Below are 27809 nucleotides of genomic sequence, written 5' to 3' on the forward strand. Positions count from 1 at the left end.
GGGAGTAGACAACATTCCATTAGAACTACTGACGGCCTTGGGAGAGCCAGTCCTGACAAAACTCTACCATCTTGAGAGCAAGATGTATGAGACAGGCGAAATACCCTCAGACTTCAAGAAGAATATAATAATTCCAATCCCAAAGAAAGCAGGTGTTGACAGATGCGAAAATTACCGAACTATCAGTTTAATAAGTCACAGCTGCAAAATACTAACGCGAATTCTTTACAGACGAATGGAAAAACTGGTAGAAGCGGACCTCGGGGAAGATCAGTTTGGATTCCGTAGAAATGTTGGAACACGTGAGGCAATACTAACCTTACGACTTATCTTAGAAGAAAGATTAAGGAAAGGCAAACCTACGTTTCTAGCATTTGTAGACTTAGAGAAAGCTTTTGACAATGTAAACTGGAATACTCTCTTTCAAATTCTGAAGGTGGTAGGGGTAAAATACAGGGTGCGAAAGGCTATTTACAAATTGTGCAGAAACCAGATGGCAGTTATAAGAGTCGAGGGGCATGAATGGGAAGCAGTGGTTGGGAAAGGAGTGAGACAGGGTTGTAGCCTCTCCCCGATGTTATTCAATCTGTATATTGAGCAAGCAGTAAAGGAAGCAAAAGAAAAATTGGGAGTAGGTATTAAAATTCATGGAGAAGAAGTAAAAACTTTGAGGTTCGCCGATGACATTGTAATTCTGTCAGAGACAGCAAAGGACTTGGAAGAGCAGTTGAACGGAATGGACAGTGTCTTGAAAAGAGGATATAAGATGAACATCAACAAAAGCAAAACAAGGATAATGGAATGTAGTCGAATTAAGTCGGGTGATGCTGAGGGAATTAGATTAGGAAATGAGGTACTTAAAGTAGTAAAGGAGTTTTGCTATTTAGGGAGCAAAATAACTTATGATGGTCGAAGTACAGAGGATATAAAATGTAGACTGGCAATGGTAAGGAAATCGTTTCTGAAGAAGAGAAATTTGTTAACGTTGAGTATAGACTTAAGTGTCAGGAAGTTGTTTCTGAAAGTATTTGTATGGAGTGTAGCCATGTATGGAAGTGAAACATGGACGATAACTAGTTTGGACAAGAAGAGAATAGAAGCTTTCGAAATGTGGTGCTACAGAAGAATGCTGAAGATTAGATGGGTAGATCACATAACTAATGAAGAGGTGTTGAATAGGATTGGGGAGAAGAGAAGTTTGTGGCACAACTTGACTAGGAGAAGGGATCGGTTGGTAGGACATGTTTTGAGGCATCAAGGGATCACAAATTTAGCATTGGAGGGCAGCGTGGAGGGTAAAAGTCGTAGAGGGAGAGCAAGAGATGAATACACTAAGCAGATTCAGAAGGATGTAGGTTGCAGTAGGTACTGGGAGATGAAGAAGCTTGCACAGGATAGAGTAGCATGGAGAGCTGCATCAAACCAGTCTCAGGACTGAAGACCACAACAACAACAACATTCCGAACCTGTAGTAAGTGCACTCTTGATACTTACTGATTGTACAGCTTATTTTTATGTATTTACTGTTACAGTTTTCAATGATATCTTTTGCTCTGTTTCTGCGTCGCTCTTAAACTTATGTGTTGTATTTATTTTACTGAGATTGTTAATTTAATATAAATTGTTATATAATTATTAGGTTGATTACCACATGAACATCATCTCTTCAGTTGAATGTAGTCCTCCTCCTCCTCATCCTCATGATAGTGCACACCCATATGCTCTTTTGTATGTTTAGTTCTAATGTTGTTTTGGTTTGTTCTCTTTACATTTACCTTTAAGTTACTTTTTTGCACCTCTCTACGCATAATATCTTTCTCAATCTTGCTTGCCAGTATTGTAGGTTTAATCACAATGGTGATTGTCTTTTAAGCCAAAAATCGGTTAACTAAATGAATTATTACTGTAAGATGTTCAGTTTCATGCTTTAAATGCTGTGAAGGTTCTACACCAGTGAACGATAGTCAAATGAGTATTTTATAAGCCAATTCTTTTGTGGATAAATTACATTTTTCCAAAGAATCTCAGCCTGGCATCTGCTTTTTCTACATCTTTTTAATGTTGTCATTTCGGTCAAGTTAAGTCTGAACGATTACTGCAAATTTACAGTTGTTACTGTTTCCATTATTTTGTCACAAAAAGCACAATTAAACAGTTACAGATCTTGTAGAAATGGTTCACAGATACAATGTTGGATGTTGTGAAATACCCACAATATTTCATTGGCGCAGTTGATGGACATCTTCAGGTGTGATGAGCACACTGCTGAACAATGAATGAAGCCTAGTATTTATGTCAGTTGAAGTAGAAAACATGCAGGTGTGAAGGCACAATATTTGGTGGCTTATAATGAAGATTTATTGATCGGTAGTGGGAAGGACAGCTATGCCACCTGTTGGACAATGAACAAAGAGCTTCAGTGCAAGTGCTATCATTCATACTGTGCACTACTGTTGGCCATTCCAGCACCCTTTGTCATGAGCCACATGCTGACATGCACATCTAAGCTGGTATGTGATCATCCTTGCCATTGTCACAAATAACTATGTCCTCAACTGAGCTTCATCCCTTGTATAACCAATCATTCCCTGTGACTTTAATAACATTGCTAGCGTTGGATTCCATGCAGTGCTAAGTTGGGATCTTGTGTCTGTTCAGGAGATCTGTTGAGCAGTGCATTCCACCACTTGTCTAAATATGTTGTCCTACTACGAAGACATCACTGAGAGAGTTATGGTATTTTTGTAGTCCATATTGTGCCCCATACTGAGATAATGTGCAGTCTCTGCAGAGTTCTCTGGCTGGTCCAGATGAGATTGTTGTTGATGTTCAATACACCTGTCTTCTATGGTGTGAAACATTTGTCCACTGTATGATTTCCTGTAGCTACAAGGAATCTTAAAGAGAGCAGGCCTCCTTAAACCAAGATTTTTTCATTGAACCTAGGAGAGCTGAATGGCGGACGGATGGTGCATTTAACTTACTATTTCTTCAGTAATCTTCCTATTGCAAAGATACACCACTGAGCTGGCCAGAGTGGCCGAGCAGTTCTAGGCGCTTCAGTCTGGAACCGAGTGACGGCTATGGTCGCAGGTTCGAATCCTGCCTAGGGCATGGATGTGTGTCTCTTTCTTAGGTTAGTTAGGTTTAAGTAGTTCTAAGTTCTAGGGGACTGATGACCTCAGATGTAAAGTCCCATAGTGCTCAGAGCCCTTTCTTTTTTTTTTTTTTTTCCGCCACTGACATATCACAAGACGACAATTCCTCTTTGTTCTTCACTTTCCTCCAATTCTTCACATTGTTTAACATGTGTCAGTGTGTAAGGCGTAGTGAAACTCCCAGTAGGAATACTCTTAAGTTGTCTGAATCCAATATGCCCCTTGCTGTGTGGACCAACGTTCTAAGCATGCCACTTCATGGTGAAGGATGATGATAAGTGGTGGCCTGTAAGTATGTCTGTGTGTGTGTAGGTTTATGGAAAACAGTGTGGCATGTGGTGACATCATACTTTCTCTGCACCAACGTGTCCAGGAACAGTAGTTCATGATTTTTTTCTATCTCCATTGTAAACTTTATATTAAAATGAAGAGAATTTAGTTGTTGTAGAAATATCGAACAATGCAGTGCCATGGGGTCAGAATGAATATATGTCACCCATATATCACCAAAAGCACCCACATTTTAACACTGGAGTACTCTCTCCTTGAAATATTCCATAAAAATGGATGACAAGGGAGTAACCATTGCAACAACAGTCTGTTCAAAGTATTAGTCACTGAATAAATAATAGGTTGAGGTAAGCAAGCACTTGAAACAAATCAACAAGTTTCCTTTCCAGTGGCAGTGACACAAAAATGAAAAATTAGACCGTGTTGAAACTCTCAAGTACGATGGTTGACTGAAAAGTAACGCCTCCACCTTCGTAACTTTGCAACAATTGGCAGCATTGGTATGCGGCAACTACTGGCTTGTTCCGTAGCTTCTTCTCTACAGCACCAGTTGGCGGGAAGCCTTAGCATTGGACAGTTGTGTTGTTACAGTGTAAAGTATGGAACCCTGCGCAGATGGTTGGTCAATGTGATTAAAGCAATGTGCAGTCACTGAATTCTTGACAGCAGAAGGTGTCACCCCAAAGGAGATTCATCTGAAAATGAAAGCAGTTTCTGGTGATTGTGTTAATATGAGTACTGTGCGTCATTGGGCGAGTAGCTTTAAAGATGTTGAGGTGGGAACACACTCTGACCTACATGACAAACAAAGAGTTGGACGTCCTGTGACAGCAATCACTGAGTTTCACAAGCAAAATGTTGACAGATTGATCGTCTGATTTCCATTTGTTCCCAATAATGAAATAAAATCTGTGGAGACACCATTATGCTTTTGAAGAAGATGTTGAGAGAACTGAGAGACTGTGGTTGCAGAAAGAGAGTGTAGACTTCTTCGTGACGGCTTCAGAAAACTTGTTTATCATTGGCAGAAATGTATCCAATTGGCTGGTGATTATGTGGAAAAGTGAATATTGGTAACTAAAGATCACATTCTAAGGATTATTTATGCGTTTATTACAATATTCCCATCCAAACACAATTAATGAAGGTGGAGGCATTACTTTTCATTCAACCCTCGTATATCTGAAGGACCAAGTATAAGTTCTCAGCTGACATTGTGAGCCTACTTATGCTAGATGAGCCAGCTTCTGGACCACTCTGCATTATCACACACTAAGTAAGGAGCCTACAGGCCATATATGGTGAAGAACTTTAGAGCTCCACAGAAACAGCACAATCTCTGATGTTGGCACCAAGAGACTTCATAAACAGGCACCCGTTCCTCCCAGACTGTACAAATTGCCTAAGATTAATAAGGATAGCATGCCACTTCAACTAATTACTAGTGATTTTGGGACACCAACACACAACTTGAGAAAACGTCTGGCAGCGCATCTGAGCCCTTTGGCAGAGAAATGTGAGCACCACTTGCCCAACTCAACTCGAACCCCTTCTTTTGATGGCACAATAACTTATATCCTTTGCCATCAGATATACTCACAAGTTTTGATGTGGTCTCACTTTTCTCTCAGGCGCCAGTGTAGGAGTAGCTGTAGCTCATTGGTGAGAGGCTGGATGGGGAACTTGGTGATGTATTGAAGCTTGTGCTCATCTCAACCTGTTTTTTATTCAATGGTCAATACTTTTAATGGACTGACGGCCTTCGCAGTGCATAGTCCCTTGTCACCTGCTGTGACTATCTTTTTATGGGAGATTTCGAGGAAAAAATTCTCTCCATTTGGCAGATTTAAAACATACATTTATTTGGTGATATGTGGTTGACACCTTTGTAATCTGGCCCCACAGCATTTCATTGCTGGATGCACCCCTACATCATCTAAAGTCTCTCATTTACAGTGGAGATGGAGAAAAATGGCAAACTACAGTTCAAGGACATGTTGGTGTGAAGAAAAGATTATGGCATCTTGGGTCACACTGTGTTCCATAAACCTACACTCACAGACTTACAATTACAGGCCAAAAGCTGTCACCATCCTTTGCAACGATGTGTCACACTTAGTATGTTGGTTAACAGAGCATGAGGAATGTCAGATTCAGACAGCTTATCTGATAAACTATGACTACAAAATTACCAAAACTCTTTCACTGATGTTTTCATACCAAGACATAATAATTGAGGAAGTTGTGGATATACGCAGCTTGGCAAATCTGGTGAACACACATAGGATTTCCAACTTCGCATAGTACGGGATCCCAGTGCTGGCAACATTAAAGACAGTGAGCACAAAGGGGGGAGCTATTGGTCATATGAGGGATGAAACCTTGGTGGCGACATAGCCATATGGACAGCAGTGAAGATGGTCACTTGCCAGTACGGACGCATATATCAGCATACGGCTCCCAACAGAGGGTGCTGGAGTGGTAACAGCAGTGCACAGTATGAATGTGAACTAAAGCTTCTGGTTAATTGTCTGACAGGTAGCGTAGCTGCCCTCTTCACTATTTGGCCACTGTATTTAGTGCCTTTATGCCTACGTATTTCCTACTCAGACTGTCATAAACAGGTGGTTTCAGCACGGTGTTCATCACAACAGATGTTGGTCAATTAAAAAACTAAACTCCGCCTGAACAGGTCATGAAGTCCCAACAGTACCGACAGGCCACCATGTCATCCTCAGTACACAGGCATACTGGATGCAGATATGGAAGGGCATGTGGTCTGCACACTGCTCTCCTAGCTGTTTTGTTAGTTTACGAGACCAGAGCCGCTACTTCTCAAGATGTTGGTCAGTTATTCTGATGAAATATTGTGGGAACTTCGTGACGACTTCCAACAACTATTTCTACAACTAGTCCATCAGGAAAACCTCAAGCAACACAGTAATGTATCTCTTCGACTACTTACATGCAGCATGTTAATGGGCATGATGTCAAAGCCTGATGTTGACAGTTTTTTGAGAATACCTCTGTGGGCACATTTAAGTGTGTGTTACTGAAGTCTTACACAACCAACCATATTTATTATGCTTATCCATTACGGATATTTTAGAACCGTGACTGTATATTGAATGTAAATAAGTTATGTTCCCTTCAGCCAGTAGATCTTAAGTTCTAGTTGTTTTGTTGGAATATTTGTGAACGTTTGTCTTTCAGGTCTCTGGTTGATGTTTTTGACTTCTTTTTATTTCTGTCTATTCTAAAATGTTGCTCTCTTCATGTCTCTGCGGATTTAGCACATTTAACTTTTGCTGAGAAAATAACAAGTCATCACGTTTGCAAAGGGAAAAAAATCTCTATTTGTCCTAAATCAGATTTAGTTGATGGTGTATAAATAATTTAAGAAGTAAAACATAACAGCTCGATTAACAGTTAAGGTGCTGAGTTGTTGATGGGCACATAAACAAGACTAAAATTGTTGCTAATTTTTGGAGGAATCTTTGTTCATGCTTCTACATTGTTTCAGCACTGGATCTCAACTAGAGTGGGAGGTAATGTTGGGTTGAGTGGGAGAGGCAAGAGAGCATTCTGGAAGTAGGAGGGCTGGTTAGGGGAAAGGTGAGCGACAGATAGGAGGGACAGGCAACAGGCACATGGGATAGGAATGTGATGCAGGTGAGATTGTCCTGGCTGTAAGCAGGACAAATTATGTGGAGCACGCTTCATGAAGGAATGGATTGGGAGGGGGAGATAGCACAGAGGAAGAGCAATATTGCGGGGAGGAGGGTGTGAATGCAGGATGAGTGAAATTATGGTTATGGGGCAACGGCAGAGGTGAGTGTGGAGCAGTGCTAGTGGAGATTGAGGGCAGGAGAATTATGAGATAGAAGGATGTATTGCTAGTACATTTCCCAACCGATTCAGAAACGCTGATGTTAGGAGAAACCTGATGTCACAATTTATGAAGCGGCATTGAAACTGAGCATGTTGTGCTCAGCAGTGTGCCCTGCTGGTGTGGTCAACTTTGCTCTTGCCCACAGTTTAGCAGTGGCCATTCATATGGGTGGCCAGCTCTTTGAAGGTCATGCCAATGTAAAATGGTGTGTGGAAATTCCTCTGTTCTCTCTCCCCCTCTCAACTCACTCATCTGTAAAAATATGTATGGGACACAACTCCACTCTTACAGCAGACAGAATGAGCTCACCACAACATTCCTATCCTGTGCCCCTGCTGCCTAACCCTCCCTCCTGCTCCCTGCAACATCCCCCACCCACACAACCCCGTTGCTTATCTCAGCTGACACAGCCTGTCTCCCCAGTCAAATTGCAGTGCCACCACAACGTGTGTTTGTGTGTGTGTGAAGACAAATTGAAAAGTGTCACTTCTTGATCATGAAATGGCTATACTTAGGATTCGACCAACTTGATTGCATCATTGGCATTTGTCTTCCTGCAGTTCAAGCAGAAAGTTAGAAATAATTGGTTATGAGTTGTATTTTTGAACATTCCAGTTTTCTACGAAAATACCTATACAGTTACTCTGCAAGCCACCGTTAGGTGTGTGGGGAGGGTAACCTGTAACACTAATTGTCATTTCCTTTCCTGTTATACTCACAGTGAGGCAAAAACAGCTGTCCACATGCCTCCACATGATCCCTAATTTCTTGTATTCTCATTGTCCTTATGCACAGTTTATGTTGGCAGAAGTAGTAGTAATGTTCGTCAGTCAGCTTCAAATGCTGCTTCACTAAATTTTCTCAATAGTGTTTCTCAAAAAGAATCTCACCTTCCCTCCAGAGATTCCCAAAGTATCTCCATTAACACTTATGTGTTGTTCGAACCTGCCCATAACAAAACTAGCAGCCCACCTTTGAATTGCTTTGATGTCTTCTTTCAATCCAACCTGGTAGGGATCCCAAACACTTGAGCAGTACTCTAGGTCACACCAGCATCCTATATGCGGTCTCCTTTACAGATGAACCACTGTTTCCTAAAATTCTCCCAATAAACCGAAGCTGACCATTCGCCTTCCCTAACACAGGTCTCACATGCTCATTCCATCTCATATTGCTTTGCAACGTTATGCCCAGATATTTACAAGCAGGAAACTAGTAATGCTGTATTCGAACAGTACTCGTTTGATCTTCCTGCTTATTCTGTATTAACTTTCATTTTTCCAAATGTAGGGCAAGCTGTCATTCATCACACCAACTGGAAATTTTTACCAAGTCGTCTTGTATCTTCCTACTGTCACTCAACTTTGACAGCTTACTGTACACCACGGCATCATCAGCAAACAACTGCATATTGCTGCCCACCATGTCTGCCAAATCATTTATGTATATAGAGAACAACAGCGATCCTGTCATACTTCCTGGGGCACTCCTGATGATATCCTTGTCTCTGATGAACACTGGCTATCGAGGACAACATAGTGGGTTCTATTATTTGAGAACTCATTGAGCCACTCACAAATCTGTGAACTTATTCCATATGATCGTACCTCTGTTAACAGCCAGCAATGGGGCACCATGTCAAATGCTGTCTGGAAATCTAGAAATATGGAATTTGCCTGTTGCCCTTCATCCACAGTTCTCAATATATCGTGAGAAAAGGGGCAAACTGAGTTTCGCCTGAGCGATTCTTTCTGAAACTGTGCTGATATATGGATATAAGCTTTTCAGTCTCAAAAAAATTTATTTAATTCGAACTGGGAATATGTTCAAGGATTCTGCCAGCAAGCAGAAGTTAGGGATTTTTCTGTACTGGAGTTAACTGCGCTTTTTTCCAGTTGCTTGGGACTTTGTCCTGGGCCAGAGATTCACGATAAATGCAAGCAAGCTTTGCTTTTAAATCTTTCTCTTGTTTCTCTATGCCAGGTATGCTTATTACTATGTCGTCCATATGGGAGTCTGTCCGATGGCAGTATGTTTGTAAGATTCTCCTATGTGAGCGATTTCTTGAACAAGAAATTTAAAACTTCAGCTTTAGTTTTGCTATCTTCAACTGCCACACCAGACTGGTCAATAAGGGAATAAATGGAAGCCTTAGACCTGCTTAGCGTTTTACTTAAGACCAGAATTTTTGTGGGTTTCCTCTGCCAGATCTTTTGCTATGGAGTGACGGTGGTTGTTGTCGTATGCTTCACGCACTGATCTTTTCACAGACAAACAAATCTCTACTAACCTTCGCTTGTCGTCGTTTGTGATTCTCTTTTGAACTGAGATTGAAACAGCATCTGCCTCCTCAGCATCCGCCAGATATCGTTATTAAACCATGGTGGGTCTTTTCCATCCTTTATCCACTTACTAGCACATAGCTCTCCAGACCACGATTTACAATCTGCTTAAACATTGCCTATAATTCCTCTAAATCCATCTTACTGGAACTAAGTGATGCGAGTACCCTAAGTGAGACGCTAATAACTGCTCCTCTCCTAGCCTTTTTGACTGACTTATTAACTTTTTTAATCATAGTTGCTATGACATCGTGATCATTAATCTCCATTTCTATACTGACACTGTCAATAAGGACTGACCTATTTGTAACAACAAAGTCCAAGATATTTTCATTGCATATGGGCTGCTGAGCCAGCTGCTCAAGACAATTTTCATAATGTGTCCAAAAGTATTTCGCCTGTCTGTCTGAACGCCCCTGTAGTGAATCCATATACGCGCTGTTGATTGTAGGCTTTCTTTGAATGACTCTACAACTGTCACAGCAGAATAGGGTGGCTGGTAGAAACATACAAGAATTAGCTTGATTTCACCTGCCCCTGTTATACGCAACCAGATGACTTCACTGTCACACTCAATTTTGATCTTAATAGAGACAATATTTTTGTCAGCTGCTATGAACATTCCTTCTTCTATGGCCTATAATCTGTCTTTCCGATATACGTTCCATGACTTGCTAAATACCTCAGAGCTTTCCACTTCGGGTTTTAGCCAGCTCTCTGTCCCAAGAATAATTTGAGACCAAGAACTTTCCTGGAACTTTATTATGAATACTTCGACAGTTCACTGATAAAATTGTGACAGTCGAAGTGCCTTTCTTCTGAACGCAGTTTGACTTCCCTTGCGGCATATCAATTGATGAGTGTTCATCAGAGCACTTCAAACTAGTGCCTAGTCTAAAAAAAAAACGTCATGTTCACTCCACAAGTACTCTGCTACCTGGGTAGCTGCTTCCTTTGTGCAGTGCACCCCTGACCTATCAAGAGGAGTCCTACAAATCCCATACAACCAAGACCATCACAAAGTTGACAAAGCCTTTGGCTGAGACCCTCCACTCAGCTTCTAACCAAAGGACCCCGATCAACCCTGGGAACAACGCTGCAAATTGCGAGGTCTGCTTGCACCCCGCGCATGAGGCCAGGTCTTCCCCAGCTCCGCCAGCCACCTGTACAAATGGAGGATCGCCTCAGAACCCATGCGACAGGCATCGTTGGTGCCAACAGGAGCCACAACATGCAGGCAACTGCACCCTGCACACTTGATAGCCACAGGCAAGGCCCCCCGGGAGTGCACATGGGCTTTATTCCCAGCCCTCTACGCTATATGCATAAAGGGCTCCATAATGAGCATAACATTTTCCACCCGCCATTCACCCTGCTGTGAGGTGGATCCATTGCATCGGGTGCATTAGGAGGTGCCTTGGAAGCAGAGCCTGTGGGCAAAACACGCGACAACTGAGGTGTCATGTGCGATGTCTCATTCTCTGCTACCACTACACCCAAAGGCAGCAACCTGGAGGTGACCGACCGCAGCCAAAAGGACATTCAGCTGTTTGTGAACTGCAGCCAGCTTCTCTTGCATCCACACTCATCCTAGTAAGACTAACTGAAGAAGTGAACTACAGAAGCAGAAAGTTCTAGATATACAACTAGCTACCCTCCTGATTGGTAACCCATGGATGCCGATGATTGCCCTACACACTGAATGAATTTACACTTACAAAATCGCAATTTCCTTGGCTTCAAAACTGTGGAACCATTGCATGCAGTACTATCTGTTGTAACGGGTGAAATAAATTGATGTGCTTTTGACAGCAAAGCCATGGGACATGAGAAGTGTGGGTGATGCCAGCCTGCAGCTCCTGAGATAAGCTTGAGATAGAAGGAACTGGCAGAAAGACCGTTTAAAGAAAATTAATGACATACAGCTGAGCTGTAACAGATCTGTGTGTAGGATTTTAGGATTATACAGAAAATTTTCTTTTCACATTCTGAACCTGTGCGTTTTAATTTCTCATACTCATTACCGAGCATAACAAAGTGAAATAGTTGAGTTCCATTTAACTATGGTAACAGAACTTGTTGGAACGTACATGAAAAAAAGCAGCTTATAAAGAAGCTAAAGTTATGAGACTCTTATACTATTTATTGGGAACCATACATCAGATGTTTTTGTAAGAAACATGTGCTAATGCATAGGTGCACAATTAGTTTGATACAAAGTGTAATAAGAAGCAAGTGACGAATGCAAAACATGTAACCTGCCATAACCTGTTTCATAACTTACCACACAAGAAAGTTACTAACCATTATTAACTGTACAGGAAAGAGGACAAAAAATTATTTAAAACACAATACTGTACATGAAAAAAGCTAAATATAAATATGCTTCTAATTCTGCAACTGTGTCTGAAAGACCTAACAAAAAGAGAGGTGGAAAATACTTATTAGCGAGTGAACAGTATTCAAGCATTTAGTTTTGCTTTTGTATTTGATTTGGTCTGAGGCTTGCTTGATTATTGAAAGCAAAGAGATTATCCACTGCTGGCTTGCTGGGCCTATTGTAACTTTACCAGCTGACAGTCACTTTTCAGGGTTTTTATAGGACTTCACAACTATTGTAGCAGTCGTGGGGTACACATAGTCCAACTCCCAGCTGTACTCCACCCTTACAAAAAATGAAGGACGTAAGTTGTAATGGGAAAATTGTAGACCAGCCTGCTGGTTTGGTTTGCTGCAAAATTCCTGGGCATATTCTCAGTTCCAATATAATAAAATTCCTTGAGACAGAAGAGGTTTTGTCCGTAAATCACCATGGATTTAGAAAGCACTGTGTGCGACTCAGCTTCACTTTTCCTCACATGATATTCTTTGAACCATGGATTAAGGACAACAGGCAGATTCCGCGCACAATCTGCATCAAAGCCCTTCTGGACACTTGTGCTTGGCAGACAAAATGGAATCTATGGGGTTGATTAGATTTCTCCAATCTAGGCTTTTGTTACAGTTGACATGGTGCTCCTCTCAACACAATCTAACGGTGGTAGTTTTCATTAAGGTGGTTCCCAACAATCCTGCCTCTCATAGAATCCAAAAGATCAGTCGTAACAAAGTTTTATCAGTGTTAGTTACGGACTGATGTACGTACATTCTTCATCACTGCTTGATATGCTTAAACACCATAAGGTAGAAAGGGGTATGACAGGTGTTTATTTTATTTTGTCCTACACCTTTACTTCTATTGGTAATTTATGCTTCCATGATAGAATCTATGGGGTTGATCATTTTTAAGTACAATATTTTGACATAATCATCTTAATGAGATACAGAACTTCACTGTACATGATGAAGATGAAGATGACCTACTCAAAAATATGTGCACTAGGAATTTTTGTGGTTGCTATGTAATACAAATGATTATCCAAGAGGTTACGTATACAGGGATGGAGAAAACAAAAATAACTGACATTGTTGAAAAAATGTTTGATGTTGTGTGTGAAAAAAATCTTTTGCGTCCAAATTTTTAGAAGCATATCACCGATAAAAATACTACATTTTAAGGTGCCAGTACACACACACACAAATGCTGTAAATTACCAAACGAAAGCGTTGGTATGTTGATAGAGACAATAAACAAAACACACACAAATTTCAAGCTTCCACAACCCAAGGTTGCTTCATCAGGAAAGAGGGAAGGAGAGGGAAAGACGAAAGGATGTGGGTTTTAAGGGAAAGGGTAAGGAGTCATTCCAATACCAGGCGCAGAAAGACTTACCTTAGGGGGAAAAAAGGACAGGTATACACTCGAGGTACGAGGGGTGGCAACTTGAAATTAGCGTTAATTTCAAGTTGCCGCCCCCCAATATCTCACCTGTCATTCAACATCATCTTTGCCTCTGTACTTCCACCTCGACTGACATCTCTGCCCAACCTCTTTGCATTTACGTATGTCTTCCCGTGTGTGTGTGGGCGGGCGGGCGCACGCGCGTGTGTATACCTGTCCTTTTTTTCCCCCTAAGGTAAGTCTTTCCGCTCCCGGGATTGGAATGACTCCTTACCCTCTCCCTTAAAACCCACATCCTTTTGTCTTTCCCTCTTTCCTGATGAAGCAACCTTGGGTTGCGAAAGCTTAAAATTTGTGTGTGTGTCAACCATCTCTGCACAGGGAAGTGTAAAATGCTATGTTGTTGTTCATTGGGTGATGTCTTTTTGCTATGTGGAATTTTATTTTATACAAGTTTATGTGCTTATTTTTGCAAAACATCAAAAGTAATACAAATTACAAATGTGTGCTGTCAAGGAAAGGCAGTACTTTGTGCTTGTGGAAACATATTACAAGTATAGTCTTTGATGCACAATCTTGTCATGACTGTTAGTGGAATTGAAAAGTTTGTGGCAACCAGTCTAGTGCTGAACACAAATAAACTGCCAAACTCTATAACAGTGAAACATAATAGAACTTTCAGGGTAATTTACCATTTAGAAACTAATTTTTTCTTTCTTAATTTCTAGATGACAAATGTAATTTTCTTTTAATTTTATTTGCAGGAAGCAACTATTTGTGATGTAGGAGTTACAGTTTACCAGCATGGTAAAGTGATGATATTTTGAAGACTGATTTATTGTACAAAGGTGACAGTGTACTGTAAGATAAGTATAGCTTCGTAAGATACCAGAGCCTGAAAATGTATTGACATTCAACAATGTATTACGCAAATTTTCCACAAGAATTATTGTTAACATCTTTGGTTTACACTTCAGTAATTGGAAAGAATAAAGAAACTCATTGGAAGGAAAATTAAAAAATAACCAGTAATCTGGTTCTTGTTGTTAACAAATTTATTGTATCCTAGATGATAGCTCGACATGCTGGCTACTTAGAGTGAGAGATTTCCTCAAATATTACATACTAGCTTGGCGCTCGCACTTCGCTTGCATAGACTGTACTGTCTGTACAGATTTCTCTTGTTTCTCCTTAATGGAAATTTTATGTTGTTCATAAATTGCAATATCTAAACTTTTCACACTAACTAAGGCCAAATTAGGGTGGTATTTTCTGAAAGCACTTCTGACCAAAATGTGGTTCTGGTAGCTGGAGTCCAAGGTTTTTTGTTAACCATGCCTTGAGTTCTTGCGGCGACAGAAATTTTCATCCCCTAACATACAAATCTTTATATCTACCTGAGAAATGAAATACCAATTTTCATAGATTTAACTTAATATTTTTTAAATATTACAAAATATTTTACTAAAATTTTCATACCCTTAGGGATAGAATTTCCAAAAATAGTGAAACAAGTATTTTTTTAAATTCCTAACAGATAAGGCATGAACAAAGTTTCATAGATTTAGCCTTGAAAATGCTTCCATAATAATGTCATAAACCTTCTCATCCCCCGTTTCACTTCCATAATGTGCTGAATTTCCAAAAACATTGAAACACTTCTTTTTTTATTTCTAACAGAAAGAAATAACAATTTTCATAGATGTACACTATGTGATCAAAAGTATCCAGACATACCCAAAACATGTTTTTCTTATTAGGCGCATTGTGCTGCCACCTACTGACAAGTACTCCATATCATCAACCTCAGTAGTCATTAGACATCTTGAGAGAGCAAAATGGGGCACCCCGCGGAACTCACAGACTTCGAACGTGATCAGGTGATAGGGTGTCACTTGTGTCATACATCTGTACGCAAGACTTCCACACTCCAAAACATCCCTAGGTCCACTGTTTCTGATGTGATAGCGGAGTGGAAAGGTGAAGGGACACGTACAGCACAAAAGCGTACAGGTTGTCCTCATCTGTTGACTGACAGAGACCACCGGCAGTTGAAGAGGGTCGTAATGTGTAATAGGCAGACATCTACCCAGACCAATACACAGGAATTCCAAAGTGCAATCAGGATCCACTGCAAGTTTTGACAGTTAGGCGGGAGGTGAGAAAACTTGGGTGCCTTCTTGCTTCCCACTGTTGAAGAGCAATTCAGGGATGGCAACTGCATCTTTCAACATGATCGAGCACCTGTTCATAGTGCACGGCCTGTGGTGGAGTGGTTACGTGTCAAAATCCCTGTGATGGAGTGGCCTGCACAGTCCTGACCTGGATCCTATAGAACACCTTTGGGATGTTTTGGAATGCCGACTTCGTGCCAGGCCTCACTGACCGATATCGATACCTCTCCTCAGCATAGCACTCTGTGAAGAATGCGCTGCCATTCCCCAAGAAACCTTTCAGCACCTGACTGAATGTATGCCTGCGAGAGTGGAGCTGTCGTTCATATATTGAATTCCAGTATTACCAATGGAGGGCGCCATGAACTGGTAGTCATTTTCAGCCACATGTCCGGATACTTTTGATCAAATAGTGTACCTCTAAAAATGCTTTAGTTGTTCTTCAGTGAAGATTTATTAAAAAAACAAACTTTCAGCCATTATTTTACCCCCTTAGTGATTGAATTTCCAAAAATGTTGAAATGCATATTTTTTTTTTTTATTGCAGACTGAGAAAGCAAATACCAGTCTTTGTAGTTTTAGCTTCAAAACAATCTTAATAGTGACATATTTTCAAGAAACCTATCATCCCCTATTTCACCCCTCTTAAAAGTGGAATTCTGAACACTCCCTTCTTAAACATTCTTCATTATAAGATCAACCACCTCTCCCAATCTTAAGTTTTTATCCTTAGTGGTTTGGGCTGGACGACCATGAGTCAGGACTTTGAGAGAGATATTAGTTGTGGAAACATACCATGTTAAGATGGAAGGAAGGAATTAAGAGCAGAGCCTTACATTTTTAAATGTTTCTTTAGAGATACCTAAGGCCAACATTGTCAACCTGTGGGAATCCTATCACTTGATCACTCATATTGCAGACGTAATTGGCATCTCAGAGGCAACTTTAGTCTTAGTATTTCCCCCAAACAGTAAGGTGTAAAGCAACTGCTAGGGACCAAGATAGGGCATTTTAAGATGTCAGCATTGAGAATCTGTCCATGACAGCTATAGTAGTTTATTGATCCAGTCTGCACAGTGCAGCATTTGGTTCCTGGAAAACCATTCCAACAACCAGCCACTTTTAAGAACTATTTATTGTTAAAACCATTGTTAGGTTAATATCCTCATCTGCAGGTGGTACCAAAAATTTAAAACAATGTTCTATTATTACAACTATGCCTTCATAAAAAAAAAGGTTCTATGCTAGCTTTTAGCTTCTAAGTTAATGCGGGTTGGGTCTACAGCCTTCATGCAGTCATTAAACATGGTTGTTTCCACTTATGGATGTCAAATAACGTGGCAGGCGTAAGTGGAAACTATCATGTTTTATACTTTTAACTTGAAAAGCCAGTTTCTGATAAAAGTCTATGAGTACAGAAGATTACCCAATCCCATGTTAGGAGAATTTCAGATTGATCACATAGCGACCGCCAGCCTGAAGGAAATAATGAATGTCAAAGTGCAGAAAGAATTTTGTTCCGACCATTATCTGACAAGGAAAACCCTCAGAATACAGAATTGAAGAACTGAAAACCAGTGAAAAAATAGTTATGAGGTATCAGCATGAACTTGCCACGTTAAACTCAGAGTGGGACAAAATGGCTCAAAAGATTCAGGAAGCAGCGAAACAAACAATTTTCATTGCTAAGAAAAAGAAACATCCATGGAGGGATGATGAATGTGAAGATGCCTAATGGAAACGTTCTGAAGCTTGGAACAAGTGGAATTCTATCTCACAGAACTTCAAAGAATTTAAAACCCAAAGTAGGACGACAGCAAAAATATTTAGGAACACCAAACAAAGGTTTGAAAGAGATCAATTAAAGGAGCTAGAAGAGAATTTCAAGAAGAACACCACCAGAAGCTTCTATCTGGCATTTAAATCAAAACTTAGGGGTTACTCACCACCCAACATCTGTTTAAAAAATGATCAGGACAAATTGATTATGAACAACAAACATAATTGTGAACTCTTGGCTAGATACTTCAAAGAGCTGCTCAACTGTGACCCACCACCAGAAAAATTAACCTTCCAGAAATCACAAAACAAACTTCCTGATTACAACCCACCAGATAAAAAGGAAGTATGAGGGATCATCAGGGGGCTTGAAAAACAACAAAGTGCCTGGCAAAGATCCAATTGTTGCAGAACTTTTGAAGTACACAGGAGACAATTTCCTGGAATGACTCTTTCAAACAATCTGGCCCACGGGAGAGATCCCAGAAGACTGGAGAGATGCTCTCATCCACCCATTGCACAAGAAATGAGACAAATCCAATGTCAATAATTACAGAGGAATATCACTTCTGCTAGTAGCATACAAGATCCTTGCCATTGCTCTCAAACACAGAATAGAACAACACATAGATCAACAACTATGTGAATATCAAGCTGGCTTTAGGACAGGAAGATCATGTGCAGAGCAGATCTTTACCATCAAAACCTTAATCAAAACAAAGACACTAGCAGCTGATAAGAAAGTGATCATGACATTTGTGCACTTTAGCAAGACGCACATTTAGCACTACAGGACACACATTTGAGTGATTAATTTTGTACTTAAACCATTTATTTTTCAAGATTTTTGAATTACAAAGAAAGTTTTCCGTGATACATTTCATTTCATTCCATTGCTGTAATCTGTAACACCTGAGGGTATAAAAAGACGTACGACTCTGTAGATAGACAAACGTTAATAGAAGTGCTGAAAGAATTTGGAACAGATGGAAATGGAAATGTCGTGTGGCTAGGGCCTCCCGTCGGGTAGACCGTTCGCCTGGTGCAGGTCTTTCGATTTGACGCCACTTCGGCGACCTGCGCGTCGATGGGGATGAAATGATGATGATTAGGACAACACAACACCCAGTCCCTGAGCGGAGAAAATCTCCGACCCAGCCGGGAATCGAACCCGGGCCCTTAGGATTGACAGTCTGATAAGACAACAAGGTTTATTCAGCAAACACTAACAAATAACCGATCACAAATTACATTTTTAGGAGAACTGTCCGATACCTTTGAAATCAAAACAGGTTTGAGATATGGAGACAGTCTCTCTCCAATCTTGTTCAACTGTGTTTTGGAAAAAGTTATCAGGGAATGGCAAAAAGAAATGAGTTAGTTCAACTTTCCAAATGGAATCAGGCTAGGCCGCAAACAGTGTGGGCTTACATTTGAATGCCTCGTGTTTGCAGATGATATAGTGTTTTTTGCAGAGAATCTGCAAATTTCAGCTAAATATATTAAGTCCTCAAGGAAACAGTAGTGAAAGCAGAATTGCAAATATCTTTTGAGAAGACACAATATATGAACATAAATGCCACTGATCCAAGTCTGGACAATGAGGACCAAGTATGGCGACATCAAAAGAGTTCAGAAGTTCAAGTACCTAGGAGAGATTTTGACTCCAAACAACAATGAAAAGGCAGCAATTTAAGAATGGGCAAGAAAAATGGAAATAGCATTCAGATTGAGTCAGAACACATACAAATGTAAATCACTTTCATACCAGGCCAAATTCCAACACTACAGCACAGTTGTCAAACATGAATGTTTATATGCATTGGAGACAAAAGCCAGGAAGGGACTTTCAGACTTGGAAAAGAAAGAAAGTCCTTAGAAAGATTCTTGGGCCCAGAAAAAATCTAATGAATTTATGTTCCGCCTAAGATCAAATCAAGAACTTAATCAACAATTTGAAAATATCACCACTACAATGAAGAAAAGAAGACATATTAAAAGAATGGAATCAGAGAGGCTCGCCAACAAGATTCTTCTCTTCCAGGAGAACAGGAAGACACAAGTTCCATGGGTGAAAGTAGTGCACTGGGATCTAGAAAAAATGCGGAATCAAGGCAGAAGAAATTGTGAACAGGCAGATCTTTAGGAAAAAGGTTGCGCGGAGGTGAAAGATTTCTCCGAGGAGAAAACGAGGAAGAACAGAGTATTCTCGGCAGAAGAATGTGCTAGAATGAGCCATTGGATGAAGGAGTACTGGCGAAACAGCCCCCATAGATGGCTGTAATGAAAAATAAATTTAAAAAAGGGTATGTTAAATTATAATCATGATTTCTAGATAATATGTGAGAGACCTATTTGGAAAACTAGCAGTCCACATAATTGCATATTGCGTGTAATATATGTGGGGGCACTTACTGATAAACCATCTTTTGCTCACACTTGGAAATTAGGAATCTTGATCCAGTGCCAAAGTAATGGCCAGCTGTTTAACATGTTTATAGAATTGTGCATTTTGTATTTGTATCTCATGATCAAAGGGCCAACTGCCATTATGTAAGCCAAGGACAGTTAAGAATTCGGCATGTTTCCCACACAGCCATGCCGTGCTGTTTGAGCTCGAAGAGGAGAAAACTGCGAAAGAGCTGCATTAAATGACAGTGCAATCACAGAGCATAAATCTTGATTTCATATTTCTCAACAACAAATACCACAAACAAAACAAATTTTCATTACTTTTTAATTATGTTTGGCGAGTCGAAGACATAATTTTTATCTGGTACAAACTGTTGTCATACTGACAGAAGCAGACAATTTTCCAAGTTTGCACACTCATTGCCATGTAACCATGACTTATTTTTAGTTTCATAATAAAGAAAAGCTTTTCACATACATGTTAATATTTCAATCATCATTATGGAGATGTGGAAACTATTTCCATTGCAGCTCAATTGATTCCATATCAACTGAAAAGGCCTTGAAATCAGATGCAAGATTAGCAGTGTCCACAAAATGTTTAGAAAACTATCCTTGTAATTCTTTCCAGGCCACAATGAATTCTTCAAAGCCAGTGGCCATTGCGGAACTGAAGTGTTTTGTCTGAATTTGCCACTTTGACAGTGTCATTTTCTTTTTAAATGAATCCCCCTTAATCAGAAATAAGTTGTTTTCCTCACCTTGCAATGTCTTACTGTGTACAGTGTGTGCAATCAAGCCCACTGAAAATGTGAATTCTGTGATTGATTCCCGTAGTTCCACTTTTCATTCCTCCTCTCTTTTTTTTCCTTCATAAAATCACTAATATCAGGTTTTAAATCAAAAAATTGTTCCAGTCACGCCTCTTGACTTAATCAACATACTTCACAGTAATATATAGTCTCCATTCAGTTCCATCAAAAACTGTTGCAACTGACAGTGGAATAATGAATGTGACTTCTGAAAACTTGCTATTTGTACCAACAATTTCATCACTAGCTGTATGCCTCAAAATTTAGCACAAAGATTTCCTTATTACGGAACAATGAATCCTGTCTGTTGATTGTTGTAATCTTTTGCTCTTTCATTGTCAACTACATATTTAAATTTTTTTCTGTGCATGGTATTGAAATGTCATTCCATAACCAATTTGTATGTCACATGAGATCTTATCCTTCTTTTCTATCATTTCCATTCATAAAGGTCTGTGATGACAGATTGCTAGAGTGCTTCTTTTTGTGAAAACAGCAATTGGAAAACTACTTTTATACTTAAAAAGAAAGAGGTAAACAACACTGACAGCACAATTCTGCTTAACTGAAAAGTACCACAATGCAATGCTAAATGAAGTGTTGCGCTGTACCAAGTACCTCCGAGAATTACAGAGCAAAGCTGAGACACACAAAGCCTGCCGGTGCTGGTTGGCACATCATGCTGCTCGCAAGCAGTTTGGCCCTGATGTGAGCTTTAAGAAAAGGATGCACACGACAATTCACCAAGACAGACACTGTTACAGCAAGACAAATTGTTGTTCCTCACCATAACAATGTGGCTGTACACTGAATTTTGTGCCAAAAGCTTTATGTGTGTCCTTTCTCAGCCATAGTACTCCGCAGAACTTGCTCAATGTCTTACTAGGTCCAAAATTAAAAACCAGCACTGAAAAAAAAAAGCTACATTTCGACATGGGCACTGAATGGTAGTCTGAGGGAAGCTCTCATGGTCAGCATAATGAAGAACTTTGAAAAAGTCAGGGACTTAGCATCTGTAACCTGCAACTTCTTTTTTAAAGGCTAATTGTTTTGTGAACAGACTTCAGAGACTTTATAACACTGGTCACTGTACGGTTCTTTTTCTATGGATTTCATAAGATGCACCATATTTTATCCAAAAGCATCTTCCACATTAGCCCCCCCTCCCCCCTCGCATGATATACAAAGAAATGCAGGAAGTAGATGCTCCCAGCTTGTGTTAGTGATCTCAGCCATATTTAAAGGTTGTTTATGGTTGCACTACGTAGCATGTGTTGTAAAGTTGTAAAGGCTATTTCTGGAGGGGGAGAAATAATTGCTTATATAGTTGCCTAGTGCTAAATTCTTCTTATAATGCAGCCTGACTGGAGCGAACACTAAAGAAAGAAGTGAGTTGAAATGCTACAGATTAGTGGACTGTAGAAGCTGGTGGTTTTTGTTAGAATGATTGTTTCATATAATAGTCAAGTCCTTTGCCTACAACCATGAGTGAGAGCAGTGTGTGAAAACAACTAAGAAGATTAATCAGCGACAAAGACATTATAAATAACAAACAAAAATGCGGGAGGACGACAGTTCAATCCCGCGTCCGGCCATCCTGATTTAGGTTTTCCGTGATTTCCCTAAATCGCTTCAGGCAAATGCCGGGATAGTTCCTCTGCAAGAGCACGGGCGACTTCCTTCCCTAATCCAACGAGACCGATGACCTCGCTGTTTGGTCTCTTCCCCCAAACAACCCAAAAATCTGGGAGTATATGCAGATGCCTCATATAAGAGCATCTTTTTAATGATTTAGGTGGAAGCACAAGAGAGTTAACTTTTTTAAGTAATTTTCAACAATGTGTTTTGGGATTACGTTGTTGCAGTAACAAATCAGTAAGCACAACTAACAATGAAAATAGAAGAAAGATACTGATGGGACATGGACCCTGTCAGTTGTAATGAACTTAAAATACTTTGCATTATGCATAACAATAGGTAGCAAAAACAAAAATTCAAATTTACTGGTCTAAATGAGGCACCACGGAAATGCCAATATTCAGGAAAACTATGCCCTGAAAATCTCTGTGCAATTAGTAGGTTTATATATTTTACAAACAACAATATGACTGACATGGTCGATAAATTACGTAGTCACATCTGTTATTTAATTGGATAGATAAAGAATCTACTCACCAAGCGGTGGCAGAACACACTCATAAAAGACTGTTGTGATTGGCAAGCTTTCGGAGCCAGTGGCTCCTCCTTCAGGCAGAAGGGTGAAGGAAAAGGACGGGAGAGGTCTAGGAAAAGGCATAGACATACCGGGCAGTAAGTCTCCCCTGACCCCACAGTTCTGGGTGATTTTCACAAAATCTACAGCCTTTCATAGATCTCTACAGTCCTGTTCCTTCACACCTTGAATTTTTTATTGAAATAGTGTATATAATGGAAGAGAACGTCATGATCGATGAATAATTAATGAAATTTAATGGGCACATATCTTATAAACAATTTTGCCCCTCAAAGAGGCAGGATTAAGGATAAAATTTTATAAACTGTGTGAGCCAGCATCAGGCTAAGGCTTTGATTTTAAAATATATTCAGAAAATGGTATAACAGATCTTGATTACGATGACACCACCATCAAACAGTTTCCGTCAGTACTAAATAAAGGACACACTTGGTATATGTATAATAGGTATTCTTTGCTGAAATTGTTCGTAACTTAAAGTTCAAAATGGAACAGATAATGTAGGACAGTAAGTTTTAATAGAAAAAAAAAATACTGTGAGATTTTATTAAAGCAAAACTAAAAGAAATGGAATGCATACTGAAAACCTGCAATGGCATATTAGTGTTGAACTTGAAGGATAAACATGAAAGTATGCACGTACCTCGTTTAGAAAATTATTGAAGTGTTCACGGTACATAATTTAACTAAGTATTAATTTACAGAATGTTACTGATACAATAACTACTTGAAACTAATAAATTATTTTTGTTCATTGATGAACTAATCATCCTCACAATGATTGATTGTGCCCAAACATTGTTAATAATTTCACAGTTCCTTTTGCTGCGCCAAAATATGTCACATGAAACATACATTTTGTGCATGTCAGCGCACAAGGCTAAACAGTTCAATGGCTCGATATGTGACTCACCTTCTAGCTTCCCATGACCCAAGAATTGGGATATACCTGATGGGCCAAGGTATTAAGAACTCCAAAACTGGCTTACAGTCAGTGGCTTGATGGAAATAATGATCCTTCAATTCTGTCAATTAATGCCAACCAAAATTCAGAACTTTTGATACTGTTCTGCATTATCATCCAAAACAGTTTTGCAGACAAAGACATTTGTGGCAAAACAATCAATTACTGCTCACATTCTGTAACTTGTTTGCAAATTTTTGGCTAAAAACAATAATGTAATAATCCCCTGGCCTCCATGTGACCTCCTTCAATTTCCAAAAATAAAGGAAACCTTAAAGGGTTGCCCCCCCCCCCCCCAAACTTCTATATAAATTGTTGTTATCTCCTGAAAATGGTAACTGTCTTCCACGCAGAACGTATCAGTGTATTGCCTCACTGACATGTATCCATCAGGTTTTCTTCAGCTTAAGGAGTGCAATAGCTCCTGGATGCCTCAAGGTCAATACTCTTCAATTTAGATCAACATTCCCTCCCCCCCCCCCCCCCCCTGCTAATGCTTAGCTCTGCAAGAGTGGGTGAGAGAGAATTACAAGGAAAATTAGCATTACCTCTGCAAAATAAGTTTATTATACAACTTTATAAACATAATTACTGGACTCTATTTCTAATACATCATAATCTCAGATATTAAAAATCAAACAATGAAAATTAAACACTTTATGAATTACAGATTTTAATGGCAGTCAAAAATAACTTCAACAGATAATAAAATTCAATATCATATCTTAAAATCAACATATGACAATGATCATGTGTTCATATGAAATTGTGAGCATATATAAACACACAAAAGCAATATACATTAAGAATGAACACCACTTGATGAAATTTTGTACTGTCTGATATTTACCATGAACACACTATCTCTAGAATGAGCATACAGAGTATTTCAATAAATGGAGCAGCATCATCATGTCACATAATTTGAGAGTGCAAGGGGGCAATGCCTCTCCTCATGAATGGTTGAGAGACATCTGAGTCATGGTTATAACAATTACTGGACACAAAAACTTAAGTTAAAGAAATCACTGCAGAATTATGTTCTATCAACTAAATAGTCACATTTCTGTGTATGCACGAATTTACTGCAACATTGAGTTCTTCATGAAAACAACAAAAGCTAGACATGAAAACTAGATGTATTTAGAATTGACAGCATATTGAAAGCAAAGAATGTTTAAAAAGTGATATTAAATTAGCATACTACTAAACCAAATGACTTTGTGAACACACTGACCATAGTGTACAAGGATATGAGGCAGCAACAGATACAACTGATCCAATCAGAGTTGGAGTATTCTACGACAGCAACATAGCAAATTTATTCTTGAAGTGTTTCAGCGACTGTTAGCAATTACAAACAAGGCTCGACATTTAAGTACGAAACACTTTAAATGAAGACCGTTGTTGAAATACCACCAGTGACAAGCAACACATGCATATCAATTAATTTAAAAAAATGTAGTATACCACACAATTCAGTCAAAACCAAAACTTTGCACTAGAAAATTCACTCAGGAAACAACCATTGATTAAATGTAGCTTGGGAGTAGTGATTCAAGAACGATCGTGTGATTAGATATACCTATTGCCTAAGAGAAACGAGTCCTGGAACAAGAACTGCACATTTCCATCAACAAGCCTGTGAAGTACTAATACTAGAAGAAGAAGAAGAAAGGAAGATATTGTTCCCTGGATAGTTGTACTATTTTTTGTCAGCATTAAATTGCTTAAAATGTGAGAAACACCTAACAGTTTACAAAAATTCGTACTGACATAGTGCAATCTGCCTCTTATTACAAGTATTGGAAGACCACTATGAAAACCAATAACTTGTACCAATAATACTGTTTTTGTTGAATTCTCCAAAAAGAGCCATGTACAAAAGATTTTTACATTTGCCAATGTCTTTCTTTTAAAAACATGAATACAGATAAAGACAATAAAAAGTTGTAAAGGTTTTCTACAATATTAGTCTTATATACTTGGAGTTTTCTTCCTACAAAAACTACTCAACATTACAAGCTTTGGCCATTTGTTTCATTCCTACAATAAGGATGACTATAGTCTACATAGAAATTGTTTTCCGTCATGCACTACAGTCTTTTCAACTTATGTTTGAACCCTACAGGCCAAGGGGCATCACATAGAAATCAAGGGCAATCAAAGTTCCCTACAGTTGCTTGATAACTTTTACACCATGATTCACATAATAGAACACCACTTACGAGACACAGGCTCACAAACGGGTTCTGGGACAGGTGCCCCCTTCTCGAATGACAGAGATTGCTCAGAAATATTATCTTGTGCTTTTTCATATGCCACACTCTCATCAGTGATACTCTCTTCAGAGAGCTCCATATGCACAGTTTCACAACATTCCACCACCTTCAGTGGTGTACTGCTACTCACAGGTTCTGGCTTTTGAGTTGACAACTGCAATGGAGATGAAACAGCAGAAATAACTGAGGAGCTTTGCTCAGATTTTACAGTACATTTCTTTTTATGATCTTGGTCTTTTTCTGCAGCTTCTAAAGTAGAGGCCTTCCTTTTTCCTATTTTATCTCTCGAGACAGATGATTCATCTGATTCGATGGTCACATCAATACTTTTCTCAGTAGATACATCAAGTTTACTATCTGATAAATATTCTTTAGTAGTTTTCTTAACTGTTACCTGCTGCTTAGTAATTCTCTGTTTCTGGAAAGAATCATTTATTTTTGAAACATAGGGAGAGTCCCGAATTGATCGACGGCATGAAATTGACCTTATTGAAGCTGCAAAGCTGTCAACTGTCTCCCTTTGCTCTGCTGGTTGCTGAATATGAATTGGGGTTCTTGAATGATCTCCGTGTGGTGTTCTGCACGGCAGCTGGATCTCTTCCTTATCAATTTTCACTCTGCTTGTACCTCGTCTTGAACTACGCCTTGGAGAATCCTTAATTTCACTAATGTCACTGGATGCTGCAAATGTATTTGATCCTTTTTCAGGGCTTGGTTCTATATGCTTATCAATTTGTGACAATATTAATCTGGGTGATTTATTACCTACAATATGCTTCACATTTTGCAATACTGTTGAAGCCTCTTTATCATTTCTTGTCACTAACTCTTCAGACTTCACAGTTTCTTTTGCCTGTTGATCTGTTTCTAGAGCAGCCTCTGAGGTCGAATCCTCACTTACCTGGCAAGAATCTTCCAAATGATCCTGGGTATGTGTTTTCTTTACTGTATCAACCGAAGAAAGAACCTCAGTTTCCTGCTGATGCATGCTTTCTGTGTCACCTTCCGTGTCTGGCACTGTAGCTTTTGTATCTTTCTTCACCTTTCTTGTCTTTGATATGTTACCTCCTCCTTCTTGCTGTTCAGGTTCATCACTAACATCGGGCTTCACTTTTGTAGCTGATCGGGTGTTATGGCCAGTAACTCTTTCTTCAGTGAGATGGGCTGCTTCTGTACTACTGCTTTTATCATCATTTCTTACTTTACTATTTCCTCTGGTAGTACGGATTATTTTATTATCACCATCCTCATTTTCACTCTTGTCTGGGACTATCATCTCTTCTGACTTACTTCTGACTTTGGCAGAAGATCGTGTTTGTGGAGTTGAGGACTGACTCATTCCCTTCCCATCCTCAGCTTCACCTTTATTTGCACCTATGTTTTCATCAGATTTATTCTGTTGGGCTTTGGTGCTCGACCTTGTTTGTGGAACTGAGGCCTGAACTGCATTTGAAGAATGATCTTCCTCCGTATGCTGACCTTCAGAGCTGGGCTCATTTTCATTTTTAATGGCATCTGTTGATTGTTCACGGCTTTTTGTAGCTGCTTCAGAGTCCCCTGGTGGGTGCATGTCTCTTCTTGTGCGTTTTCTCTGTGGTGGTAGTCTTTTCTGTATCAATGGAGAGCGAACACAGGCTGTCGAGTAAGGTCGGTTGTGGAATGACCTACCCTATGTACAGAAACAAAAAG

At 39.5% G+C, this 27809-nt stretch overlaps 2 protein-coding genes across 4 annotated transcripts in view; one reads left to right on the forward strand and one right to left on the reverse strand.

Moving 5' to 3' along the window:
• The window catches only part of LOC126253421 (hexosaminidase D-like), a 201151-nt gene extending 186684 nt beyond the window's left edge, over positions 1-14467 (forward strand). The window contains exon 7 of the mRNA XM_049954748.1: positions 14229-14467. Coding sequence (XP_049810705.1) covers positions 14229-14245 — 17 coding nt within the window. The 3' untranslated portion in view covers positions 14246-14467. The remainder of the gene's footprint in view (positions 1-14228) is intronic.
• Positions 14468-24486: 10019 nt separating this feature from the next.
• LOC126253420 (uncharacterized) overlaps positions 24487-27809 on the reverse strand; it is a 29886-nt gene continuing 26563 nt past the window's right edge. For all 3 annotated transcript variants that reach the window (XM_049954744.1, XM_049954746.1, XM_049954745.1), the window contains one exon: positions 24487-27789. In XM_049954744.1, the coding sequence (XP_049810701.1) occupies positions 26044-27789 (1746 nt within the window). In that variant the 3' untranslated portion in view covers positions 24487-26043. The remainder of the gene's footprint in view (positions 27790-27809) is intronic.

The sequence above is a fragment of the Schistocerca nitens genome, chromosome 4 (genome assembly GCF_023898315.1).
Source record: "Schistocerca nitens isolate TAMUIC-IGC-003100 chromosome 4, iqSchNite1.1, whole genome shotgun sequence".
Classification (NCBI taxonomy): domain Eukaryota; kingdom Metazoa; phylum Arthropoda; class Insecta; order Orthoptera; family Acrididae; genus Schistocerca; species Schistocerca nitens.